This window comes from Oncorhynchus mykiss, chromosome 4 (assembly GCF_057628025.1).
Source record: "Oncorhynchus mykiss isolate SJ-2025 chromosome 4, ASM5762802v1, whole genome shotgun sequence".
NCBI lineage: Eukaryota > Metazoa > Chordata > Actinopteri > Salmoniformes > Salmonidae > Oncorhynchus > Oncorhynchus mykiss.
This window is the reverse complement of record NC_143025.1, coordinates 12,457,762-12,472,917: the sequence shown is the minus strand read 5'-3', so window position 1 is coordinate 12,472,917 and position 15,156 is coordinate 12,457,762. Positions and strand designations below refer to the sequence as shown.

At 45.7% G+C, this 15,156-nt stretch overlaps 1 protein-coding gene across 3 annotated transcripts in view; it reads left to right on the top strand.

Moving 5' to 3' along the window:
• The window catches only part of LOC110521303 (dual specificity protein phosphatase 8), a 105,272-nt gene extending 95,514 nt beyond the window's left edge, over nt 1-9,758 (top strand). For all 3 annotated transcript variants that reach the window (XM_036968449.2, XM_036968450.2, XM_021598775.3), the window contains 4 exons: nt 3,459-3,619; nt 3,763-3,922; nt 5,130-5,253; nt 5,637-9,758. In XM_036968449.2, the coding sequence (XP_036824344.2) occupies nt 3,459-3,619; nt 3,763-3,922; nt 5,130-5,253; nt 5,637-6,852 (1,661 nt within the window). In that variant the 3' untranslated portion in view covers nt 6,853-9,758. The remainder of the gene's footprint in view (nt 1-3,458; nt 3,620-3,762; nt 3,923-5,129; nt 5,254-5,636) is intronic.
• The last annotated feature ends 5,398 nt before the right edge of the window (nt 9,759-15,156 follow it).

Sequence of the window (15,156 nt, the reverse complement as noted above, 5' to 3'; positions counted from 1 at the left end):
ACAAGAGCCACTCTTTCTGTCTCTCTCGTTCACTCTCTTTCTTCATTTATTTATTTATCTTTCTCTCCCTGTCTGCTGCATGTGGAGAGGTGATGCCATCTTTCTGCCAGTTGCCATTAATAGCTGGATACAGGCAGGTCCTCCTCTCCTCTCCTCTCCTCTCTCCTCTCTTCTCTTCTCCTCTCTCCTCCTCTCCTCCTTTCCTCTCTCCTCCTCTGCTCTCTGGTCTTAAAGAGACAGGCACCAGATATAGCCGTCTGTCTGTCTGCCTTTCTGTCTATCTGTCTTTGGGTCAGAATACCCTCTGCTCTCGCTGACTCCACCACGACCCATATTCAGCCCAGCAGAATTTGCTCTGGGTTCAGACCCATACCCACTGTAGGTTAAACTGAGGTTACAGGGCCAGTTATATATTGCTAGCAACTGAGGTTTCAGGGCCAGATATAAAACTAGCTTTTCAACCACTCCACAAATGTGTTATTCACAAACTATAGTTTTGGCAAGTTTGGCATGACACAAGTCATTTCTCCAACAATTGTTTACAGACAGATTATTTCACTTATAATTCACTGTATCACAATTCCAGTGGGTCAGAAGTTAACATACACTAAGTTGACTGTGCCTTTAAACAGCTTGGAAAATTCCAGAAAGTCATGGCTTTAGAAGCTTCTGATAGGCTTATTGACATCATTTGAGTCAATTGGAGGTGTACCTGTGGATGTATTTCAAGGCCTACCTTCAAACTCACAGCCTCTTTGCTTGACATCATGGGAAAATCTAAATAAATTAATTCTAGATCTCCACAAGTCTGGTTCATCCTTGGGAGCAATTTAGAAATGCCGGAAGGTACCACGTTCATCTGTACAAAAAATAGTACGCAAGTATAAACACCATGCGACCACTCAGCCGTCATGCCGCTCATGAAGGAGACGCGTTCTGTCTCCTAGAGATGAACGCACTTTGGTGCAAAAAGTGCAAATTCCAGAACAACAACAAAGTACCTTGTGAAGATGCTGGAGGAAACAGGTACAAAAGTATCTATATCCACAGTAAAACGAGTCCTATATCGACATAACCTGAAAGGCCGCTCAGCAAGGAAGAAGCCACTGCTCCAAAGCCGCCATAACAAAGCCAGACTACGGTTTGCAACTGCACATGGTGACAGAGATCATACTTTGTGGATAAATGTCCTCTGGTCTGATGAAACAAAAATAGAACTGTTTGACCATTGTTATGTTTGGAGGAAAAAGGGGCATCATGTTTTCGGGGTGCTTTGCTGCAGGAGGGACTGATGCACTTCACAAAATAGATGACATCACGAGAAAGGAAAATAATGTGGATATATTGAAGCAACATCTCAAGACATCAGTCAGGAAGTTCAAGCTTGGTCGCAAATGTGTCTTCCAAATGGACAATGACCACAAGCATACTTCCAAAGTTGTGGCAAAATGTCTTAAGGAAAACAAAGTCAAGGTATTGGAGTGGCCATTACAAAGCCCTGACCTCAATCCTATAGAAAATTTGTGGGCAGAACTGAAAAAGCGTGTGCAAGCAAGGAGTTCTACAAACCTGACTCCGTTACACCAGCTCTGTCAGGAGGAATGGGCCAAAATTCACCCAACTTATTGTGGGAAGCTTGTGGAAGGCTACCCAAAATGTTTGACCCAAGTTAAACAATTTAAAGGCAATGCTACCAAATACTAATTGAGTGTATGTAAACTTCTGACCCACTGGGAATGTGATGATAGAAATAAAAGCTGAAATAAATAATTCTCTCTACTATTATTCTGACATTTCACATTCTTAAAATAATGTGGTGATCCTCACTGACCTAAGACAGGGACTTTTTACTAGGATTAAATGTCAGGAATTGTGAAAAACTGAGTTTAAATGTATTTGGCTAAGGTGTCTGTAAACTTCTGAATTCAACTGTATATATTACTAGAAACTGAACTTACAAGACCAGTTATATATTACTAGAAACTGAGGTTACAGGGCCAGTTATATATTACTAGAAACTGAGGTTACAGGGCCAGTTATATATTACTAGCAAAGTGCTTACTTACAGCTTTGTGTGTGTGGAGTTAAAGGGTGTTGTGTTGTAGCCTGGTGTGTGTTACACCTTTAGGCTATGTCATGTCCTGTGTGTGCTAGTTTAGCAGGGTGATGTCATGTCTTTGGGTGTGTGCGTGCGTGTGTGTGTTTGGCAGTAGCCCAGATAGGGTCAGACAGGACTGAACCTAGATTAGGTTCTAATCCTTCTGCTGGGGTTCAGGGTTTCCTTGAAGCACTCCTTCTTCCCTGCCTCATTCCTTTTCATTCCTCCCTCACTCACCCCTTCCCTCACCTGGCGAGGTCATTTTCTCTCCCCTTCTCCTCCCATCCAGCTAGAAGTTAAACAACCGTGGTAATGCAGAGTAAGTGTGTGTTTTAGTCAGATTTTGAAAGGGAGTGTGAGCAAATGTGTATTATGTTTGTGTGCTGCTGTATGAATGTCTGTGGTTAGTGTATGTACTGCACGGTTGTGCGTGCGCTGCGCATCTGTGTTTTATTTTTTTTATTTAACCTTTATTTAACTAGACAAGTCAGTTAGCTGCGTTGCTCAGGATCAGAACGACAGAGTTTTACCTTGTCAGCTCAGGGATTTGATCTAGCAACCTTTTGTCTACTGGCCCAACACGCTAACCACTAGGATACTTGCCGCCCCAGGTGGTGGTGTGTGTGTACTGCACGGTTGTCAGTGGGATGTTACTGGGCCTCTGTGCTGGCCCTGCACCTGTGGCCTCTCTAATTCCCCAGCCCTGACGCAATGCTCTGCTACAGGACATGAGCTCATGAAGGAAACAGAGCCACACACACACACACACACACACACGCACACACACACACACACACGGTCTTTAACACACACACAGGCCAAAGTGGAGCCGTCTGCACTTAAAGGGCCAGCCACACACATTCCTCACCGCCCAGCAGCCAAACTATCTCCCAGAGTGCAGCAGAGAACGATTTCCTACTGAGCTGGGAGCAGAAACCTTAACCCACAATCTAGCTCCAACGGTTATGCATGTACACAGTTTGAAATGGTTCAGCCGTGTTGTTGAAACACAAGTCTGTAATGTAAGGGGATTCAGTGCACAGTCAGGGAGAGTAATAAAAAATAATAAAATAATAAAACATGAAAATACTTTTTCTTTCACTTAAAAAATGTGGAGCAAGTTATGCAGATCAGTAGGAAAAATAATAGAATTTAATCCAGGCAGGAAAATGTGACAACTGTGCAAGGGGTGTGTAGACTTCCACTTGACAACAGGGAAAATTTAACTTCAAGCAGTTTTCTGTGTTGGAGTTGTGAGTTCAGAATGTGTATGAGCAGTAGCTCCCAAACTTTTCGGGAATTGTATTTATTTGGAGTATAACGGACCTTTCCTCTCTGTCTCTCTCTTTTTCTCCTTTAGGGGGCTTTGCTGCATTCTCCTCCTGTTTCCCCGGGCTTTGTGAGAGCAAGCCAGCTCTGCCTATGAGCATATCCCAGCCCTGCCTGCCTGTAGCTAACGTAGGCCCCACACGCATCCTACCACACCTCTACCTGGGATCACAGAAAGACGTCCTCAACAAGGTGAGCCCGTAGCAGTCAAGGGGAAGTAGAACGTGAGAGGAAAGGAAGTACAGTGAAGCGTTAACTTTGATGTTGTTGTTCTCTGTTATTGCCTTTTCTAACAGTCCCCTTGTCTGCATGTGTCTCTCTCTGTCTGTCTGTAGGACCTGATGGTTCAGAATGGCATCACGTACGTGCTGAATGCCAGTAACACCTGTCCCAAGCCTGACTTCATCAGAGAGAGCCACTTCATGCGGATCCCTGTCAATGACAACTACTGTGAGAAGCTACTGCCCTGGTTGGAGAAAACCAATGAATTCATCGGTAAGTCATGATTGTGTGTCTTTGCATGTGCAGAGAATATAATATATACCATTTAGAAGACGCTTTTATCCAAAACGACTTACAGTCATGCTTAAATGTATAGGTGGTCCCAGGAATCGAACCCCCTTTCTGGCAGTGCAAGCGCCATGCTCTACCAACTGAGCTACAGGGGACCACATATATGCACGTATATGCCGAATATGCATTAGTAGTAGTAACCTGAGCAGGAGTGGTGTATGTCAGTGTATTTGGGCTCCTGAGTGGCTCAGCGGTCTAAGGCACTGCATCTCAGTGCTAGAGGCATCACTAAAGACCCTGGTTTGATTCCAGGCTGTATCACAACCGATTAGGAGTCGCGTAGGGTGGCGCACAATTGGCCCAGCGTCGTCCGGGTTAGAGTTTGGCCGGGGTAGGCCGTTATTGTAAATAAGAATTTGTTCTTAACTGACTGGCCTGGATAATTAAAGATGAAATAATAGATTGTCATACAGCATAGTGAAACAGACCTCATATTCAGTATATCACAATATTGTAATGTATCACCCTCCTTGTTTTCACAAGTGGTACACTCCCAAAGCGAGGTTAATCGTGATGACGACGACCCCCTGTGTTGAAGAGGTGGTTGGTCTTCTAGGGGTGTTCCATAGACGGGTTGGTTGTTTAGCAACAAAGCCGATGCGTGCAGAACTATGGTTCAAACAGACGGCTTGGCTTAGATCGCTGCTAACATGGCAACTGTATTTAGTCTCCAACATTTGTTGAAAACATAAATAGTTGCACAATGAGCACTTGTCTCTCTAATACACAGTTTTTGGTTAGCTTGCTAGCTAGCAAATTTGAGCCATATTAGCATAGATGTGTCAGTCAGTCATAACACCTCAAAATAAGACATGGTATCAAGAACACAATCAAACGAGCTGAAACGAGACACTTACGTTTCACCACATGCCAGTTTCTTGTCATTGTTGCCAGCTATCTGGCCGTCCAGAACCGTAACACACAGCCTTCTGCCCCATTGAAGCGTGTGCATCATTTTCGTGACGTTGTCAGCTAACCCATCTATTCTCCCGGGAGACTCTCTATTCTAACTAATCAAATTCGATGGGTGTTTCATTCTCCCAGAAGACTCTCTGTTCTAACTAATCCTGTTCCTGGGATTTGTGTACAGCCGTGTGTGTTCACACGTGTTTGTTCCCCCCTCCCACAGACAAAGCCAAGGTGTCAAACTGCAGAGTCATTGTGCACTGCCTGGCTGGAATCTCACGCTCGGCAACCATCGCCATTGCATACATCATGAAGACAATGGGCCTGTCATCGGATGATGCCTACAGGTACACTCTCTACCCGACGCTCTCCGCCAGCTGAGCTTAAGTTGCAGCATCTTTAAAAAGTGGACTCAGTGTTTGAGGAAATGCTAGACGCTCATCTGTACCCCCCAGTCTTGAGAAATGCCATTCTTCTGGTTGCCAGAGGAACTAGTGTACAGGTCTGGAGATCATTGCATAGGATCATCTTTTGTATGGCAGTTAGTTCACACCAGTTCATTCGGGGGTAACCTGCTACTTAAATGCACGCAGCCCAACGATGAATATTAGGTTTAAACAGGAAGTAACTTAGAAGAACTTTACAAAGTATTTCTTTTGTTTTACTTTGCATCTGGAGCCCCAACTCTAACTGGAACTAACATTGTGCCCTCTTATTTCCTCTTGACCAGGTTTGTGAAGGACCGACGGCCTTCAATATCGCCCAACTTCAACTTCCTGGGGCAGCTCCTGGAGTTTGAGAAGGGGCTGCGGCTCCTCCAGGCGCTGTCAGACGACAAGACCTCAGAGGGCAAAGGTCAATCCCAGGGCTCAGATGTCAACGGGTTCAGCTCAGGGTCAGAAGTCAATGGTCACCATGACTCTTCATCAATAGAGCCCCAGGCCCCACCAGAACCGAAGCTCCCCTCGCCGACTTCTCTCCAGCAGGGCTTCAACGGCCTCCACCTGTCGGCCGAGCGCATCCTGGACACTAACCGGCTGAAGCGATCCTTCTCCCTGGACATCAAGTCTGTCTACTCCCCCAGCAGCCCCCACTGCCTGCGCCTGGCAGCGCCCACACACTCCGAAGACGTGCCCAAGCTATGTAAGCTGGACAGTCCCCCTGTCAATGGTGTCTGCCCTCAGTTCTCCCCTGTCCCAGACAGCCCCAGCTCGGCTGAGTCGCCCTTCCCTTCCCCGGGGTGCGGCGGCAGCATCGGAGGTCTCGACGTTGGGGGTCCCAGTGAGGGGGGCGTTCGTTATGGAGGTCCATCATCGTCCAGGCCCAGGAGGAAAGCCAAGCACAGCCCTGGATCTGGATCCACAACCAGTTCCCCGGTACACCCCCAGTCCCTGAGTCTGACTCTGGGACGCTCCCTGCCCGTTCACAAGAGCCCCAGCCTAGACGAGAGCCTGAAGGGCTCCATGCTTCTCTCTCTGCCCCCCAAAGAGTCCGGAACCATGTGGACCAAACACAGAGACACAGTCCAGGCCACCACCCCAGTCACACCTGTCACCCCCACTGCCGACGCCCCCTGGTACTTCGGGGCTGAAGAGGTAGGGGAAGGAGGGATGGAACTTGGAGGAGATGGAGGAGGAGGGGTGGAAGTGCGATTCGGAAGCAGCTCTGCATACGTGGCGTTCGGTTGTAGCGAGGGGGTGCGGCTACGGGAGAAAGTGCAGCGGGACAAAAGGGCATCATCGTCATCAGCGCCATTACAGAGGGACTCCTCAACGACCGTCGCCAACGGGACGGCCTCCAACAGCACCGAGAAGCAGTTCAAGCGGCGCAGCTGTCAGATGGAGTTTGAGGAGGGCATCTCAGATACGCGTTCCCGGGAGGAGCTGGAGAAGATGGGGAAGCAGTCCAGCTTCTCTGGCAGCATGGAGATCATCGAGGTGTCCTGACTAACCGCACTCCTGACCACAACCGGCCCACCCAGGGAGGAGGAGAAACGGACCTAAAGGAGGAGGGAGGACAGCGGGGGGAAATTTACGCTCCCCAAACAGACCGTGTTAAAGACTCCAGAGAGATTCCGGGAGTCCCTTATCTAGCTAGTGTTCCTGGACTAGACATGGGGTTCAGCAGGCTGTTGATTTCCTAGGTTACATTTACAGTTCTACCAACCAAAGCTCTGAAGAGAACAACTACGGGAAAAGACGGAGACTATAGGTCACTGACACTGAACTATGAACTGTGAACTATTTCCTCTGTGTGGTGTCAGTTCAAGAAGAACAGATCCATGGGCAAATCTCAAACACCCTATCACCCATATAGTGCACTACTTTTGACCAAAAGTCGGCAAAAGTATAGTGCTATTTTCATAATTGGGTGTCATTTGAGACATAGCCAAGTGCTTTCCTCCCAAAGACTTCAATCCCCAGCATGCCTCAGTCTGCCCCTCCCTTCATTTCAAAGACTTCAGCCCCAGAGAACCACAACCCCCAGCATGTCTCAGTCTGCCCCTCCTTTCATTACAAAGACTTAGAAAGAGCTCTGTACCCCAGAAATGCACCACAGCACAATGCAGAGAGAGACTATTCAGACTGTCCTAAGAGACTATACCGGTGGTACTGCATCAAAACAATGACGAATCCTCCATGTTGGCGTGTCAGCCCAACATGGTTTACAAAGACTTTGCAGTTTAAGAGGACTCACAGTGACTGATAAAGACTGGCATTGTATTTTCCCGCAATACTCGTCTGCTTCCTTGTTTCCAGTGTTTAACAGTGTGACGTGACTGTTGGGGCGGTGGGGAGGAGAGGAGTTAGGTCTAAGTTATGCCCTCTCTGTAGTGGAGTTCAGTACTCGCATGTCTCACTCCACACCCCCCAAGTATACTCCACCCCAGCCTCTCAGAGCATGCTCCAGGGTGGCTGGCGACAGACAGACAAATACTATATATACTATATGAATATATATATAGCGATTTTAATGGACTTTTAATCAACAACAAAAAATCTCAGTTCTGGTTGTAATTTATTTGATCGGTTCATTCTGGTAATGAGAAATAATAGAATGTTTTGTGGACTTTTTCCTTTCCTTTGTTAATCTCAGTTTTTGTTGTATGGTATTTATGAAACACATACAACCACACACTCATGCACACACAAACACATGCACACACACACACACTCATGCACACAAAACTACAAGCAAGCAATATGTGCTGTTCCTTGTTTGGAGGAAGAGTGATGTATTTTGGGTTTCATCTGACGTTGAAATGCACTTTTCTGTTACTCTTCAAAAACAAGTATCCCATCCACATCCTAAGAGGGTACCAACACCCTCTAAGCTAGGGGTGGGAAAACTACAGCTCATTCAATCCGGCCCATGGGAGGTTTCAGTAAAAACAACTAACAAAATGGGGGCTAAATTACTATTTGGGGTTTAAAAACGACTCTAGGCCACACTTAAATGTCTAAAACTAGATAGAATGTTTTGTAGAAATTATAATACACCTGTATATTTTCAAATAACTGCCCTTTTTCTGGCCCCGAAATTGATTCCCAAATCTTCTGTGTTACCCTCAGTTGAATTTCTAAATCCTGATGTGGCCTTCGAGCCAAAATGTTTGCTCACCCCTGCTCTTACCTCTGGTGACATCACCAGATGTGTGGTATGGTGAAGAACAGTCCCTATGAGCATGAAAACGTTGAATTTACATTGACAAGATGTTGAAAATACATATTTGTGGTTGAAAATACATAAAAAATAGGTGTTTTCATCATCTTATGTTCACTCAGTTGAGTGTAATTAAGATGTTATTTATTGTGATTGGGGGCTCTTACAGTTAGTGCATCTCCTGGGAGACGGTTAATGTGTGTGAGCGAGAATGAAGAACTTTATTCAACCCAGTACTAAAGAGCAGAATTATTGTAGGAAGGACTGTTGATTTCTCCAGGGCTCATGACAACAACTACCGGTATATGCAAGTAGATCCACACAGTTGACAATGTTAGAGACATCCACCTAACACACTGCTAAACTCACTCTTTTGGCTAGTTTCCAAATATACACACACACACATACAGAACTAAACTGTGTTGGGATATGAGAGAAGCCCATAGCTGAAACAAATCCCCTCCACACATACACACACACAGACATAAACACACAGACACATATAGTCACACACAAAGATATATCACCACCTTTTGTTTGTTCTCAGGGGATCTTTCAGTGAGCCAAGCCTGGTGCAGGGTACACAATTGCTTGCACATCAGCACAATGCATGTCACTCCCTCACTATCTCTATCAGTCTGTCGCTCTCACTCTCTTATTTTCCAAAGGTTTGATAAAAACAAAACGGAAGGGATGAAACTAGAACGTGATTCAGAAGTGAATAAATTAATGCTATTGCTCTGCTGGTGCGAGATTGTCTATTTATTTATGATGTACCTATGTGTGTTTTTTTCTTTTCCTTTGGTTAGCTTTTCTCTATTGTGACCTTTGACCTATACCTTTGTGCTGCTGTAAGGTCAGACCTGGATTTCCTGTGTTCAGTTCTCTGAGGCTTTCCTTCTAGTCTCTTTATTTTTAAAAGATGTTATAATTAATTTTAAAACATGTTAAGAGAAGATGCAGGCTGTCCCGATTGCTATAATTGTTGGTTTTGATGTATTATTATTATTATTATTATTGATGTTATGTTGTGTAAATAGCAAGGTATCTAAGAATATTGATGAATTTAGGTACATTTTTTAAAATAAAATCCTGATACCTTAGGCTGCTTGACGCAAAATACCTCAGGTTTTTCCTTCCTTGTACATGTTTTGTGAAAATGAGACAAAAATACAAAAATAACAAAATATGAACTGTTCTCTGTCTCTGTTTTGGTTTTAGGTGAGTCCGTCTTGGGCTGGTGGTCCACATGGGATAATTGCAGGACAAAACAGCCATACAGGCTGGCATATGGATAAAATCCAAGCCATACTGTCACGCCCTGACCATAGAGAGCTTTTTATTCTCTATGTTGGTTAGGTCGAGGTGTGGCTAGGGTGGGTCATCTAGGTGATTTATATTTCTATGTTGGCCTGGTATGGTTCCCAATCAGAGGCAGCTGTTTATCGTTGTCTCTGATTGGGGATCATATTTAGGCAGTCATTACCCCTTTGTGTTTTGTGGGATCTTGTCTTTGTATAGTTGCCTGTGAGCACTATAGCAGCTTCACGTTTCGTTTGTTCGTTTATTGTTTTGTTTTGCTGTGAGTTTCACAGAGTAATAAAAAGATGTGGAACCCAGATCACGCTGCGCTTTGTCCAGTTATTATAACAATTGTGACAGAAGATCCCACCAACAACGGACCAAGCAGCGTGCCCAGGAGGAAAGCCAGGAGTGGAGGACATACTGGATGTGGGAAGAGATTATGGCAGGAGACGGAAGCCTGCCATGAAAGCAGGCGGTGGCAGCGAGGAAACAACAACGACAACACCGGGGTTCGCGGCCACGACGCAAGCCCAAAAGACAGCCCAAATGTTTTTGGGGGGGATACATGGAGTGGTCGGCGTCGCTGAGGGGTGAGTCAGAGACCGAGGAGGAATATTGGGACAGATTGAGCGAGGAGTGGGCGGCGAAAGTTGGGCGTAGTGAACCAGAGACTGTCAGACTGCCCTAAGGAGAGTGTTATCGATTTAAAGGCACCTGAGTCAGCTCTCCGTACTCATCCTGAGAAGTGTGTTAATGTTCCGGTACAAGTGTTGCCGGCTATACGCACTTGGTCTCCAGTACGCCTTTCCAGCCCAGTACGTCCTGTGCCAACTCCCCGTACTCGTCCTGAGAAGTGTGTTAAGGTTCCGGCACAATTCATGCCGGCTATACACACCAGGTCTCCAGTGCGTCTTCACAGCCCAGTAAGTCCTGTGCCAACTCCTCATACTCACCGTGTGAAGAGTGTCATCGTTCTGGTTCAATGTGTGCCGGTTCTACGCACTGTGTCTCCAGGTCGCCTCCACAGCCCGGTACGTCCTGTTCCTGCTCCTCGCTCTCTCCCTCAAGTGTGCCTTCCCAGTCAGGTACGTCCTGTACCTGCTCCTCGCACTCGCCCTGAGGTGCGTGTCACCAGCCCGGTGCCACCTGTACCGGTCCCACGCATCAGGCCTCCAGTGCGCCTCCACAGTCCAGTGCGTCCTGTGCCTCCTCCCCGCACTCGCCCTGATGTGTGTGTCATCAGTGTGGTGCCACCTGTACTGGCCCCACGCATCAGGCCTCCAGTGTGTCTCCACAGGCCAGTACGTCCTGTGCCTCCTCCCCGCACTCGCCCTGAGGTGCGTGTCACCAGCCTGGTGCCACCTGTACCGGCCCCACGCATCAGGCCTCCAGTGCGCCTCCACAGTCCAGAGCTTCCGGCGACAGTTCCCAGTCCAGAGCTTCCGGCAACGTTTCACAGTTCAGAACCTCCAATGACGGTCCGCGGTCTGGAACCTCCTGAGACCGTCCGCGGTCTGGAACCTTCTGAGATGGTCCGCAGTCCGGAACCTCCTGAGACGGTCAACGGTCCGGAACCTCCTGAGATGGTCAGCGGTCTGGAACCTCCTGCGACGGTCAGCGGTCCGGAACCTCTGGCGACAATCCTCGGTCCGGAGCCCCCGGGGACGATCCACGGTCCAGAGTCCACGGCGACGATTCACGGTCCGGTTCCTACGGCGACGACCCACGGTCCGGTCACAGTCCGGTTCCTCCGGCAACGAGCCACGGTCCGGTTCCTCTGGCGACGATCCCCGCACCAGAGCCACCATTGAAGATGACATATCCGCGAGCAGAGTGGGTACTTTGCCCCGCACCGGAGCCGCCCCCGACGGTAGATTCCCAACCGGACCCTCCCCTATTGAGTCAGGTTTTGCGGTCGGAGTCCGCACCTTTGGGGGGGGTACTGTCACGCCCTTACCATAGAGAGCTTTTTATTCTCTATGTTGGTTAGGTCAGGGTGTGATTAGGGTGGGTCATCTAGGTGATTTATATGTCTATGTTGGCCTGGTATGGTACCCAATCAGAGGCAGCTGTTTATCATTGTCTCTGATTGGGGATCATATTTATGCAGTAATTTCCCCTTTGTGTTTTGTGGGATCTTGTCTATGTATAGTTGCCTGTGAGCACTATAGCAGCTTCACGTTTCGTTTGTTCATTAATTGTTTTGTTTTGCTGTGAGTTTCACAGAGTAATAAAAATACGTCTAACCCAGATAACGCTGCGCTTTGGTCCAGTTATTATAACCATCGTGACACATACAGCCTGGCATAGGATAAAAACCAAGCCATACAGGCTGGCATATGGATAAAAACAAAGCTTATGGCTTGACAAACTTTATCCCTAAGGGGAAATTTGGCTTGGACATCATAACTAGACTATCACAACAATGCATGAAATCCACATGATCTAATAGATACTGGAGCCCATATACATTATATAAAATACACGTACAGTTGAAGTCGAAAGTTTACATTCACCTTAGCCAACTGCATCAGAATTTAATCCTAGTAAAAATTATCTGTCGTAGGTCAGTTAGGATCACCACTTTATTTTAAGTATGTGAAATGTCAGAATAATAGTAGCGAGAATGATTTATTTCAGCATTTCTTTCTTTCATCACATTCCACAAGCTTCCCACAATAAGTTGGGGGAATTGTGGCCCATTCCTCCTGACAGAGCTGGTGTAACTGAGTCAGGTTTGTAAGCCTCCTTGCTTGCACATGCTTTTTCAGTTCTGCCCACACATTTTCTATAGGATTGCAGTCAGGGCTTTGTGATGGCCACTCCAATACCTTGACTTTGTTGTCCTTAAGACATTTTGCCACAACTTTGGAAGTATGCTTTTTTATGGGGGTTTTGGAGCAGTGGCTTCTTCGTTGCTGAGCATTCTTTCAGGTTATGTCGATGTAGGACTCGTTTTACTGTGGATATAGATAATTTTGTACCTGTTTCCTCCAGCATCTTCACAAGGTCCTTTGCCGTTGTTCTGGTATTGATTTGCACTTTTCGCACAAAAGTACGTTCATCTCTAGGAGACAGATCTCGTCTCCTTCCTGAGCGGCATGACGGCTGTGTGGTCCCGTCCAGATGCTGGTTCTGTCCTGTTTTATTTCCGTAGTTGATTAAATGTTCTTCCTGTACCTGCTTCCTGTTTCCAGCGTTGTGCCCTACAATAATGTCAAAGTGGAATTATTTTTAGATATACGAGTAGATGTGCTTGTTTTGAGATCAAAGCGAGAGCTGCATGTAGCACATGTGTGCACATTTGTTCATATTCTTTGTTAGTAAGTGAGTTATTAGCCCAGTTATAGCTAATTTCTAGTCAGCAATGGGGGAGATGTTGCTTCCTTCAAGAGCACAACATGTGTACATGTCTCGACATCTTTGAAAAGCTAGTCAGTTAAAGAGATTTTTTGTATGTTTTAAAGGGGCAGTGTCATATTTTGAGAAGGGTTTGAATAAGCTAAGTAGCCAATAGGCAGAGGGTAGCATAATGTTTCGGATTCTCTGTAATAATGGTATGGGAATAATAATTCATTTTATTTTGTAAAGTGGTTTCTTGCATCAAACAACAATATATTTTCAGTCATTAAATAAACCTTTATTTAACTAGGCATTGAACACCACACATTGGCTGCCACTGTAGGCTGAATGATAGAACAGCTAAATGTTATGGGGTGCATTTTCTCCATTGTTTTTGATGGTAGGCCACTCTGATAGGACTACATTATGATCAAATAGCCATAATAGCCTCCTTCGCCACTGTCATAACTTTAACTTAAAGTTGGTACAGCCTCAGTGTTCACAGTAAACGTGCGCCAGCAGTTGCACAGAATTTTCACAACATTCAAATTTGCTCAGTGCCTACATTTTTTGAGAGAACATTGCTTACAGAGTTTAATGGCTGTGATAGGAGAATATATCTACCACAGCATTCTGCAAACCATCTCAACTGGGTTGAGGACAGGTGATTGTGGAGACCAGGTCAGCTGATGCAGCACTCCATCACTCTCCTTATTGGTCAAATAGCCACTTACACAGCCTGGAGGTGTGTTTGGTCATTGTCCTGTTGAAAAACAAATTATAGTCCCACTAAGCGCAAACCAGGTGGAATGGCGTATTGCTGCAGAATACTGTGGTGGCCATGCTGGTTAAGTTTGCCTTGAATTCTAAATAAATCCCTGTCAGTGTCACCAGCAAAGCACCGCCACACCGTCACACCTCCTCCTCCATGCTTCACGGTGGGAACCACACATGCATATATCATCTGCGTCTCACAAAGACACAGCGATTGGACAGATTTCCGATCAGATTTCCGATTCAGATTTTTTTGACCCGAAAGAGTCTCTTCTTATTATTGGTGTCCTTTAGTAGTGGTTTCTTTGCAGCAATTCAACCATGAAGGCTTGATTCACGAAGTCTCCTCTGAACAGTTGATGTTGAGGTGTGTCTGTTACTTAAACTCTGTGAAGTATTTATTTGGGCGGAATTTTCTGAGTCTGGTAACTCTAATGAACGCATCCTCTACAGCAGAGGCAACTGTGGGTCTTCCTTTCCTGTGGCGGTCCCCATTAGAGCCAGTTTCATCATAGCGCTTGATGGTTTTTGCAACTGCACTTGAAGAAACTTTCACAGTTCTTGAAATTTTCCGGATTGACTGACTTTCATGCCTTAAAGTATGAAGGTCAGACCCCTACCTTGTCACAACACAACTGACTGGCTAAAACGCAATAAGAATAAAATAAATTCCACAAATGAACCTTTAACAAGGCATACCTGTTCATTGAAATGCATTCCAGTTGACTAACTCATGAAGCTGGTTGAGAGAATGCCAAGAGTGTGCAAAGCTGTCATGAAGGCAAAGGGTGGCTACTTTGAAGAATCTCAAATATAACATATTTTGATTTGTATAACACTTTTTTGGTTACTATATGATTCCATATGTGTTATTTCATAGTGTTGATGTCTTTATTATTATTATACAACGTAGAAAATAGTACCAGTAGCAGTCAAAAATAAACTTTTGACTGGTACTGTATATTGACTAAAGGGGTTGAATACTAATATAGGGGTTGAATACTAATATACTCAAGATATAATGTTTTGGTTTCATAATTATTATTTTTTTACAAGTATTAGAATTTTTCTTCCACTTTGACATTAAAGTATTTTGTGTAGCTCGTTGTAATGGGTGCGTGTCGGTGGCAGGGAAGTCAGGCGCAGGAAAACAAACTTGGTATAAA